The sequence below is a fragment of the Mobula birostris genome, chromosome 1 (genome assembly GCF_030028105.1).
Source record: "Mobula birostris isolate sMobBir1 chromosome 1, sMobBir1.hap1, whole genome shotgun sequence".
NCBI classification, from domain to species: Eukaryota; Metazoa; Chordata; class Chondrichthyes; order Myliobatiformes; family Myliobatidae; genus Mobula; species Mobula birostris.
The window spans coordinates 219,780,630-219,792,900 of record NC_092370.1 but is presented as its reverse complement, the minus strand read 5'-3'; the positions used below and the strand labels follow the sequence as shown (position 1 = coordinate 219,792,900).

Sequence of the window (12,271 nt, the reverse complement as noted above, 5' to 3'; positions counted from 1 at the left end):
GTTAAAGAAACAGGCTTTGATGCAAATCAACAGTTTCTTCACAGTGAATGTTAACAGAATAATGATTCAGAAATACAGAAGTGGGTGAAAATGTAAAGCTTAATAATATTCCCTTGCAAGCCTCCAAATTTTAACTTAAAAGCAAAGAAATATGGAAATTGTTCTAAAACAGACTAACTGCTGTTTGAATATGACAATTGCACTGGTTTTGTTAAAGTCTCTCCAATTCTGATTTTGATATTATACATTATTGAAAAGTACGTACTAAGCAATTGTTCATCACGTTGTTTCCTTCGAGGTTGAACATAGGTGGCATTGAAAGAATCTGTGATGAGTACTGAAGGCCGGCTAATCATTTCCAGTGAACATCCATTCAGATGGCTAAGAAGTAAAATAGATAATTAACTCAGAAACTCAACCTACAAAAATTAGTTTTGAGTCTGATCTTACTAGGGATCCAAATGCAAGAACTTGAACAAGAATTATTTAATATTAAAAACACATTTCCCTACAAATAGCTACTGTATATTTATATCTAAAGATGACTAAATATTTAACTGATGCTCTACACAAGTTTTTACATTTTACATAATCAGGTAACCATGAATTTTTAAGTGTTACTCACATTTCTCTCTTATGGTTAAAGTCAACTGCATATACAATCTCCTCTTCACCATCTTTCACAATTTTCCAAATTGTTCCTCCAATCATGTGACCTGCAGGTAACGGAGTTATGGATAGACCATGTCCTTTACCTAAATACAAGACAAAAATTAAAAAGTTCAATCATTAATTGCAAGTAATTAGTTCACTATATCTTAAATACATTGAATCCATAATTTGTTGCAGTCTTTTTGGTCACATTCTAAATGACTAAATGCATTACACCACAGTACTCCAAACTCAAAAGACAAGGCTCAGAGAAACTGAGATATTTTGCCTTAATAACATAGAGCTTCCTCCACCCAGTTCTCCAAAGATTTCTAGATTACTACAGTAATTGCAATTCAGATTTAATTCATTGGCTGTAAAATTCTTTGGTACACCAAGTTTGCTTAAAGAATGACATACATGCAACTTTTTCAGATGAGGGAAATTGTCTTCATAAGATACATCTCCAATCAATTCATTTGAAATTTAAGATCTGTTACAGATGATTTGGTGTCATAAATCTAAAGTGATGCCATTTTATTATATTCATCAAAAATTCCACCATTTGCTCCATGTTAATAAATTGTACGAGGGTCATTCTGCAGTTCTTGAGATCGCACCTTTTAAGTTGACAATCTGAGAGTACTTCAGTTGCTGAATCTTGTCAAATGCTGCATCCACATCATCCAAAGTAAATAGAGAGAACTCTTCAGTATTGTGCCGTGACTTGTAAAAAGAAATTACATAGACTTACAACTTCACAGTAGGAAATTATACCCTATTGAATTTCATTATTAATCTATTAACCTATATTAGTATTACATTAAGGTATTATTAATGTTAAAACAATGCATGACTTAAGCAAAAACAACAATGCATTAGAGTTGCAGCACCAGGCTGCTCCTTTTAGTCATCGCTAGCTGCTGCTACTAAGGTTGAAATATTTAAACACAAATCAATATGAATTACATTTTTAGTGATATATTTAAGATGACAGATTGCTACTAATAAACTTACTTGATAGAGATCATACATAAACATCTGCCCCATCTTGTAAACAGGAATAGTGGCATAAATTGAGCAGTTTAAACCCAGCCTTCCAACAGCATAAGGGAGTGCTCCCAGATGTAGGGGATCAGGGTGAGAAAGTAGGATTGCGTCAACCAAATGAACATATCTGCAAGCAAAAATAATGCAAATCATTATAACACAGCAACAAGTAATTATCTTAAAAACTAACTGGATCAGACAGTACAGGTCATAAACAAAGTCTTCAAAAATCCAAAGCAACACACATAAAATGCTGGAGGAACTCAGCAGTGTCCATTGGAATGAATAAACAGTCTATTAAAAGCACTTAAAAAGCAAAATACAGAAAAAATAAACGAACTAATTCCCTGCACTTTTACGCAAACAACAGGAATTCTGCAGATGCTGGAAATTCAAGCAACACACATCAAAGTTGCTGGTGAACGCAGCAGGCCAGGCAGCATCTGTAGGAAGAGATGCAGTCGACGTTTCAGGCCGAGACCCTTCGTCAGGACTAACTGAAGGAAGAGTGAGTAAGGGATTTGAAAGTTGGAGGGGGAGGGGGAGATCCAAAATGATAGGAGAAGACAGGAGGGGGAGGATGGAGCCAAGAGCTGGACAGGTGATTGGCAAAAGGGGATACGAGAGGATCATGGGACAGGAGGTCCGGGAAGAAAGACAAGGGGGGGGGGGGAGGACCCAGAGGATGGGCAAGAGGTATATTCAGAGGGACAGAGGGAGAAAAAGGAGAGTGAGAGAAAGAATGTGTGCATACGGTACGAGGGGGAGGAGGGGCCTAGCGGAAGTTAGAGAAGTCGATGTTCATGCCATCAGGTTGGAGGCTACCCAGACGGAATATAAGGTGTTGTTCCTCCAACCTGAGTGTGGCTTCATCTTTACAGTAGAGGAGGCCGTGGATAGACATGTCAGAATGGGAATGGGATGTGGAATTAAAATGTGTGGCCACTGGGAAATCCTGCTTTCTCTGGCGGACAGAGTGTAGGTGTTCAGCAAAGCGGTCTCCCAGTCTGCGTCGGGTCTCACCAATATATAAAAGGCCACATCGGGAGCACCGGACGCAGTATATCACCCCAGTCGGCTCACAGGTGAAGTGTTGCCTCACCTGGAAGGACTGTTTGGGGCCCTGAATGGTGGTAAGGGAGGAAGTGTAAGGGCATGTGTAGCACTTGTTCCGCTTACACGGATAAGTGCCAGGAGGGAGATCAGTGGGGAGGGATGGGGGGGACGAATGGACAAGGGAGTTGTGTAGAGAGCCATCCCTGCGGAATGCAGAGAGAGGAGCACCAGGCCATTGTCTCCCACACCATCACCGACTTTATCCGCTCAGGGGATCTCCCATCCACTGCTACCAACCTTATAGTTCCCAAACCCCGCACTTCCCGTTTCTACCTCCTACCCAAGATCCACAAATCTGCCTGTCCTGGCCATCCTATTGTCTCAGCTTGCTCCTGCCCCACCGAACTCGTTTCTGCATACCTCGACACCATTTTATCACCCCTTGTTTAATCCCTTCCGACCTATGTTCGTGACACTTCTCACGCTTTTAAACTTTTCGATGATTTTAAGTTCCCTGGCCCTCACCGCTTTATTTTCACCATGGATGTCCAGTCCTTATATACTTCCATCCTCCATCAGGAAGGTCTCAAAGCTCTACGCTTCTTTTTGGATTCCAGACCTAATCAGTTCCCCTCTACCACCACTCTGCTCCGTCTAGCGGAATTAGTCCTTACTCTTAATAATTTCTCCTTTGGCTCCTCCCACTTCCTCCAAACTAAAGGTGTAGCTATGGGCACCCGTATGGGTCCTAGCTATGCCTGCCTTTTTGTTGGCTTTGTGGAACAATCTATGTTCCGTGCCTATTCTGGTATCTGTCCCCCACTTTTCCTTCACTACATCGACGACTGCATTGGCGCTGCTTCCTGCACGCATGCAGAACTCGTTGGCTTTATTAACTTTGCCTCCAACTTTCACCCTGCCCTCAAGTTTACCTGGTCCATTTCCGACACCTCCCTCCCCTTTCTAGATCTTTCTGTCTCTGTCTCTGGAGACAGCTTATCCACTGATGTCTACTATAAGCCTACTGACTCTCACAGCTATCTGGACTATTCCTCTTCTCACCCTGTCTCTTGCAAAAACGCCATCCCCTTCTCGCAATTCCTCCGTCTCCGCTGCATCTGCTCTCAGGATGAGGCTTTTCATTCTAGGACGAGGGAGATGTCTTCATTTTTTAAAGAAAGGGGCTTCCCTTCCTCCACTATCAACTCTGCTCTTAAACGCATCTCCCCCATTTCACGTACATCTGCTCTCACTCCATCCTCCCGCCACCCAACTAGGAATAGGGTTCCCCTGGTCCTCACCTACCACCCCACCAGCCTCTGGGTCCAACATATTATTCTCCGTAACTTCCGCCACCTCCAACGGGATCCCACCACTAAGCACATCTTTCCCTCCCCCCCCTCTCTCTGCATTCCACAGGGATCGCTCCCTACACAACTCCCTTGTCCATTCGTCCCCCCCATCCCTCCCCACTGATCTCCCTCCTGGCACTTATCCGTGTAAGCGGAACAAGTGCTACACATGCCCTTACACTTCCTCCCTTACCACCATTCAGGGCCCCAAACAGTCCTTCCAGGTGAGGCAACACTTCACCTGTGAGTTGACTGGGGTGATATACTGCGTCCGGTGCTCCCGATGTGGCCTTTTATATATTGGTGAGACCCGACGCAGACTGGGAGACCGCTTTGCTGAACATCTACACTCTGTCCGCCAGAGAAAGCAGGATCTCCCAGTGGCCACACATTTTAATTCCACATCCCATTCCCATTCTGACATGTCTATCCACGGCCTCCTCTACTGTAAAGATGAAGCCACACTCAGGTTGGAGGAACAACACCTTATATTCCGTCTGGGTAGCCTCCAACCTGATGGCATGAACATCGACTTCTCTAACTTCCGCTAGGCCCCTCCTCCCCCTCGTACCGTATGCACACATTCTTTCTCTCACTCTCCTTTTTCTCCCTCTGTCCCCCTGAATATACCTCTTGCCCATCCTCTGGGTCCCCCCCCCCGTCTTTCTTCCCGGACCTCCTGTCCCATGATCCTCTCGTATCCCCTTTTGCCAATCACCTGTCCAGCTCTTGGCTCCATCCCTCCCCCTCCTGTCTTCTCCTATCATTTTGGATCTCCCCCTCCCCCTCTCAAATCCCTTACTCACTCTTCCTTCAGTTAGTCCTGACGAAGGGTCTCGGCCTGAAACGTCGACTGCACCTCTTCCTACAGATGCTGCCTGGCCTACTGCGTTCACCAGCAACTTTGATGTGTGTTCCCTGCACTTTTACTCAGGGTCGGTGACCCGGCTGAAGTGAATGGTGGCCCACGACTTGCGGCAGAGAAAAAGGGAGTGAGAAGTTAGATGTGCCAGTATCAACCAGCTCATCTCTGACTCTGTGTCTCAACACCGAGGTGCAAAACTCAGTCTCCAAGTATAATGAAATGAAAACCCCACAAGAGTTTGGGAAATGTTTATGATTTAAAGTTCATGGCTTAATATACAACACAACAATCCAATGAATACACTGTAAAATTCCAGATTGTGGATCCTGGAATTAAAGATTACATAAATATATATGTTATTTTAACCTGGGTCAGAGCCTCAATAAAGTATACTAAAATAATACAGACAAATTTAAGACTTTAAATTAATCCAAGGAAATAATTCCTTCAGGCATAAATTCTCTTCTTAGTCTTTAATAACTGATCCCTAATTCTCAAAATATTCCCCAATCTCTAACTCCTTAGGACAGAGGAAAGGTACTCCCTACAGTGACCCTTTCAGTCCCTTGAAGAAAAATTTAAATTTCAGTGTGATCAATTTTCATTTTTCTAAACTCTAAGCAACAGTCCCAGTCTAGTCAATCTTTTTTCATGCACCAAACTTACCGTCTCTGAAACAGTCAGGTGAATCTTCACTGCACTACACTCCCTGAATGGCAGGTACATCCTTATTCCACACGCAGTCTCACCAAGATCCCATACACTGTTAAACGTTCTAACTCCTACAACCAATCCTTCTTATAATAGTTGAAAAGCAACCTTAAAACACATCTACTGACAAGCACACATGAAATGCTGGAGGAACTTAGCAGCCCGGGCAGCATCTATGGAAAGGAATAAAGAGTCGATGTTTCGGGTTGAGCCCTTTCATCAGTACTGGCAAACATACCGACTTGAAAGTTGCAAATACTTATATTAGGCTAACAAGCAAGATGATAGATACAAAAACATTGTGCTATTGAAAATACAGTATAACACTCCATGTTTAACATAGAAACATAGAACATCTACAGCACAATACAGGCCCTTCAGCCCACAATCCTGTGCCAAACATGTACTTACTTTAGAAATTACCTCGGGTTACCCATAGCCCTCCATTTCTCTAAGCTCAATGTAGCTATCCAGGAGCCTCTTAAAAAACCCTATTGTATCTGCCTCCACCACCATCGCCAGCAGTCTATTCCACGCACTCACCACTCTCTGCGTAGTAAACTTACCCCTGACATCTCCTCTGTACCTAGTTCCAAGCACCTTAAAACCGTGTCCTCTCATGTTAGCCATTTCAACCCTGGGAAAAAGCCTCTGAATATCCACACGATCAATACCTCTCATCATCTTACACACCTCTATCAGGTCACCTCTCATCCTACCTCGCTCCAAGGAGAAAAGGCCAATATATGTGAGAGGGTTGAAAGTCATTGAATAGAATGGTTCTTGCTCATTGCTGACTCCTAACAGATAATATTTTTGCATGGAAAATAAACCAACACTGGAATAAATGATTCATCAATAAATGATGCACTAGTCAACAAGTAGCTTTTACATAGAATACCAGACATTTCTTTAATCGGTCAACACAATGGGATTAGAATAGCCCATTCCACTTTATGAGCTTTCTCCATCGTTCAGTTAAATCAGTTTTATCCTGTCTTTCTTCTGTATCCCATAAGATGTACCATATGCTCAGCTTAGCCATCTTTCCTGTGTCCCATAAGCTCAGCTTTCCCACCGTTCCTGTGTTCCGTAAGATATGTACCCATTAAGAAAGTTAAGAGCTTCACATTTCTCCAAAGAAAATTGAAGATGTAGTCCTCATTTTTTTTCCACAAACTGTCCCTGATGAACAACTCCATCCCCCTCCCCGGCCTGACAGTTAACAACGTGAGCTGAGCTTCCATTCCGTAATTTCTAGTTATGGTGGCTGAATTAATGGTGCTAAGTAGGATAAATGAACCTAATAAGCCATTGCTTATATGAAATTTAAGAATAATCAATATTAAGAACTAAATACCCAGGCTACTTGTAAATCAAAGAACTACAGAAATGAGAAAACTTGAGCAGAGGGAGATGACTGCACTGAAAAATGCAACAGTATTACAGGATGGATGCAAGGATATATTTGTTGGTTAACTCTAGAATTAAGAATCACAAGCTCAAAATCAGGAATTAACCATCTTAGGACTGAAAAGATGAATATTTCAGATTTTCTACCCAAGACAACTTAACATTCAAAATTGAAATTGATAAGATTTTTGGATATTGGAGGAATTTACAGATTTGGGGATAGGGCAGAGAAATGGTGCTGAGGTAGAAGATCAAACATCTTACTGAACAATACAACAGACTTCAGCACTCATCATCTACAGTACACCAACACCACGACAATTTTTTAAACTACAAGTGAATTTTGGGCAAACTTACAACATTAAATTTGTCAACCAACAACTCCTTTAAAATTTCCATCAAGACTTCATTATCAGTATTTTTACAATGCTCCAAGATCTTCAATCACTTCTCCAATTCTTGTATCTTCTCTATCACTACTACAGCTGCCTCACCTTCAGTTATCCAGCTCTAAAATAAGTTTTATAGATAATTTTTCACTTACTTTTTCAGGGCATCTATTATGTCCATGGAGAAGCTTTCATCCCAGCCACAATCAAGCAGAAAGCGGAATTCATCCACCTGCAGCAAATAGCAGAGGGCAGATTCCTCCTGTACTCCAGAAATGGCGGTCAGCTTTATGATGGACGTCATTGTTGGTTTTCAAAGACCACTGGCAAAATAAAGTAGACCAGTATACAAAATCATAATTTTATATAGTTTAAAAAGCACAAAATGTTATTATAATTGTTCATTTGAAAAGCTTACGGACAGGAGCTAACTCCAAAGATGACCATTGACTAATTAAATGCAATGGGTTTCAGACTATTAATCCCTCTCTCATGGAGCTTCTGTGGCTGTATGAATATGGTCTTTCAGGTGGACTAAAAAATTTGCTGGATGAACTCAGAAGTTCAAAAAGCACGAAGAAAGAAATTGTCAACATTTCAGGTCAAAATCCTGCATCAGGACCAAGAGTGGTAAGGTGAGATGACTAATATTAAGAAAAGGGCTGTGGTGAAAAACGAGTCCAAGGTGATTGATAAACATGAGAAATTCTGCAGATGCTGGAAATCCAAAGTAACAAATACAAAATGCTAGAGGAACTCAGCAGTCAGGCAGCTTCTACAAATTAACAGTCGACGCTTTGGCCGAGACCCTTCAGGACTGGAAAGGGATAAGATGCCAGAATAAGAAGGTGGGGGGAGGGGAAGGAGGCTAGGTGAAGCCAGTTTGGTGGAAAAGGTAAAGGGCTGGAGAGGAAGGAATCTGATAGGGGAGGAAAGTTGACCATAGAAGAAAGGGAAGGAGGAGGAGACCCAGGGGAGGTGATAGAGGTAAGAGGCTAGAGTGGGGAAGAGAAGAAGGGAGGGGGAGGAGGGAAATTTTTTTACCGGAAAGGGAAATAAATTTTCATGCCATCAGGTTGGAGGCTACCCAGAGAGAATATAAGGGGTTGCTCCTCCACCCTCATCATGGTACAAGAGGAGGCCATGGACTGACATGTCAGAACTGGAATGGGAATCTGAATTAAAATGTTTGGCCACGAGGAAGTTCTGCGTTTGGCAGACAGAGCGGAGGTGCATGAAGTGGTCCCCAAATTAATGATGGGTCTCACTGATGTAGAGGGGGCCATATCAGAAGCACTGGACAAAACAGACAACCCCAGTAGATTCACTCTGGCCTCACCTGGAAGGAGTGTTTGGTGTCCTAAATGGAGGCGAAAGAAAAGGTGAATGGGCAGGTATAGCACTTCTTCCACTTGTAGGAATAAGTGTCAGGAGGGAGATTAGTGGGAAGGGACAAATAGACAAGGGAATCACAGACGGAGGAGTCCCTGTAGAAAGTGGGGAGGGGGAGTGTAATACGTTTGGTGGTAGGATCCCCATGGAGATGGTAGAGGTTACGGACAATGATGTGTTGGATGTGGAGGCTCAAAGGAACCCATCTCCACTTCAGCACTCCTCTCTCCTTACTCCCTCTGAATGCACTGTCCTCCACTCTCTCCACACCTATACCAACCTTAGCATCAAATCTACAGACAACAGAGGTGTGGCACACTGACCTCTGCCTTGCTGAGGCCAAGCGGCAACCCTCAGACCTCCTCATAACCACCCCTCGAAGAGGACCCCTCCAGACCATCAGAAAACTATCTCGAACACCATCGCTGACCTCATCACCTCTGGAGAACTCTCATCCACTGCCAAATTCATAGTTTCCTTACCCTATACTTCCTACCCAAGATCTACAAACCCGACTGTCCACATAGGTCCATTGTCTCTCCCTGCTCCTGCCCCACCGAACTTGTGTCCCCATACCTTGATTCCATTCTATCCCCCTTACTTCAGTACCTTCTCACCTACACCCACAATTCTCATGCTCTCAATCTCCTGCCAATTTTCAATTCCTTGGTCCAGACTGCCTCCTTTTCACCATGGATATCCTTTACCAACCAGTTCCCCTCCACCACCACCCTCCTCAGTCTGGCAGCACTGGTCCTTGCCCCTCAACAACTTTTCCTTTGACTCCTCCAACTTTATCCATGGGCATACGCTATGCCTGCCTTTTCAATGGCTATGTAGTACCGTCCATGTTCCAAGCCTTTCTTGATAATGCTCCCCAACTCTTCCTCCACTACACTGACAACTGCACTATCGCTGCTTCATGCTGAGGTCAATGTCATTAACTTTACCTCTAACTTCCACTCCGCCCTTAAATTCACCTGCTCCATTTCTGACACCACCCTCCCCTTTCTCGATCTCTCTGTCTCCATCTCTGGAGACCAACTGATGACCAACATCTTTATAAATCTACTGATTCCCATGGTTATCTTGAGTATAGCACTTCCAACCCTGTCTCCTGTAAAAATGCTATTCCCTCTTCTCAGTTCCTTCGTCTCTACCGTATCTGTTACCAGGATGTGGCTTTCCTTTCCAGGACATCAGAGATGTCCTCCTTCTTTAAAGAACAGGGTTTCCCTTCCTCCATCATTGATGCTTTCCTCTATTTCCTGAACATCCACACTCACTTTGTCGTCCCACCCCCATAACAATGATACATTTCCTCTTGTCCTTATCTACCACCCCATGAGGCTCTGCATCCAACACATCATCCCCACAATTTCGGCCATCTCCAAAGGTTTCTACCACCAAACACATCTTTACCTCACCCCCTTGCTCTGCTTTCCGCTGAGATCGCTCCCTCCGTGATTCTCTTGGCCATTTGTCCTTCCTCACTCATCTCCCTCCTGGCACTTATCCCTGTAAGTGGAAGAAGTGCTACACCTGCCTATTCGCCTCATTTCAGGGCCCCATACAGTCCTTCCAGGTGAGGCAACACTTCAGTTGCAAATCTCCTAGGGTGCCCAGTGCTCCTGATGCAGCCTCCTTTACCTGTTGTAAATTGGGTGACCAATTCATCAAGTACCTCTGCTCCATCTGCCACAAGTAGGAAAGCATAGCGGCCAAACATTTTAATTTGATCCCCATTCACATTCCAATATGTCGGTTCATGGCTTCCTCTTGTGCCCCAATGAGGCCATCCTTAGGGTGGATGAGCAACACCTTATTTTCCAACTGGGTAGCCTGCAACCAGATGGCATGAATATTGATTTTTCCTTACAGTTAAAAAAAAATTCACTCCCCTTTTCTCTTCTTCTATTCCCTGCTGGCCTCATCTCTTCTCACCTCTCCCTGGATCCACTCCTCCTTCCTTTTCTCCTAGGGTCCACTCTCCTCTCCAGCCCTTTACCTTTCCTACCCACCTGGCTTCACCTGTCACTTTCTGTCAATCCTCCTGCCGCCACCTTTTTACTCTGGCGTCTTGCCCTACTTTTCCAGTCCTGATGAAGGGTCGCGGCCCAAAACGTCAACTGTGTATTCATGTCCATAGATGCTGCCTGGCCTGCTGAGGTCCTCCGGCATTCTAGGTGATTAGTGGGCTGAGGCGGGGTGTCGGATGACAAGCAAGTCGTACCAGGTATGGGAATGGAGCACTGAAATATGAATGATGGAAAGAGTTATATCATATGGGACCGTCATATGTTGAAAGATTGGAGCAACTGGGCTTGTATACACTGGAATTTAGAAGGATAGAGGAGATCTGATTGAAACATATAAGATTATTAAGGGATTGGACATGCTAGAGGCAGGAAACATGTTCCTGATGTTGGGGGAGTCCAGAACCAGAGGCCACAGTTTAAGAATAAGGGGTAGACCATTTAGAACGGAGTTGAGGAAAAACTTTTTCACACAGAGGGTTGTGGTTCTGTGGAATGCTCTGCCCCAGAAGGCAGTGGAAGCCAATTCTCCGGATTCTTTCAAGAAAGAGTTAGATAGAGCTCTTAATGATAGCGGAGTAAAGGGATATGGGGAGAAGGCAGGAAAAGGGTACTGATTGTGGATGATCAGCCATGATCACAGTGAATAGTGGTGCTGGCTCGAAGGGCTGGATGGCCTAGTCCTGCACCTATTGTCTGTTGTTAGACAACAAGAAAATGAATTAAAAAGTTGGAGGAGGAGGGAGGGAAGGTTTGACAATCCCATTTCCAGAAGGGACATTAAACTGACCCAACTTATCTAATGGACAAACCCCCTCAAGCAGATCGAGCAGCATCTGTGGGAAGGAAAGGAATCATCGCCGTTTTGGGCCGAAACCTTGTATCAAGACCCTTTGAAGAAGCTAACGCTTCCCGTCACTGAACTCACGGGCAGTCAGGTTAATCTGTTTTCAGTCCAACAGCCACCGTCGGCAACAAAGGTGATCCGGTGGTTGGTAACTGGGTGACGGGCTCCCCTCTCGCGCTGTACTTTAAAACCTCTTGCGTTCCATCCTAGGCCCAGAGTATAATGAAGAGTGCGGGGATCCTCACTACAGACACGCCGAGACCGAGCCCGGGGCGCGGAGGTCGCAGCAGCCGGAGAACCCACCGCCTCACATCAGCGGGCAGGCCCACCACCCGCGCGCCGAGCTCTGCGTCACCGGGTCACGGGGTTACGGACTCCACCATTCACTCACTCTCCACCCACACCGTTCTTTTCCTACTCCGGTTCTCCGGAAATAATTAGTTCAGAGTGGAACTTGTGTCTAATGGCAATGAAGTGGTGTATCAATGGTTAAACCCCAGGTTTATCTG

At 44.4% G+C, this 12,271-nt stretch overlaps 1 protein-coding gene across 1 annotated transcript in view; it reads right to left on the bottom strand.

Annotated features, from left to right (window-relative positions):
• Positions 1–12,132, bottom strand: part of cpsf2 (cleavage and polyadenylation specific factor 2) — a 30,243-nt gene extending 18,111 nt beyond the window's left edge. The window contains exons 1-6 of the mRNA XM_072271617.1: positions 11,844–12,132; positions 7,643–7,810; positions 1,669–1,828; positions 1,272–1,377; positions 626–755; positions 266–381 (exon numbers count right to left, since the gene is read on the bottom strand). Of these exons, the coding sequence (XP_072127718.1) occupies positions 266–381; positions 626–755; positions 1,272–1,377; positions 1,669–1,828; positions 7,643–7,791 (661 nt within the window). The 5' untranslated portion in view covers positions 7,792–7,810; positions 11,844–12,132. The remainder of the gene's footprint in view (positions 1–265; positions 382–625; positions 756–1,271; positions 1,378–1,668; positions 1,829–7,642; positions 7,811–11,843) is intronic.
• Between the last annotated feature and the right edge of the window lie 139 nt (positions 12,133–12,271).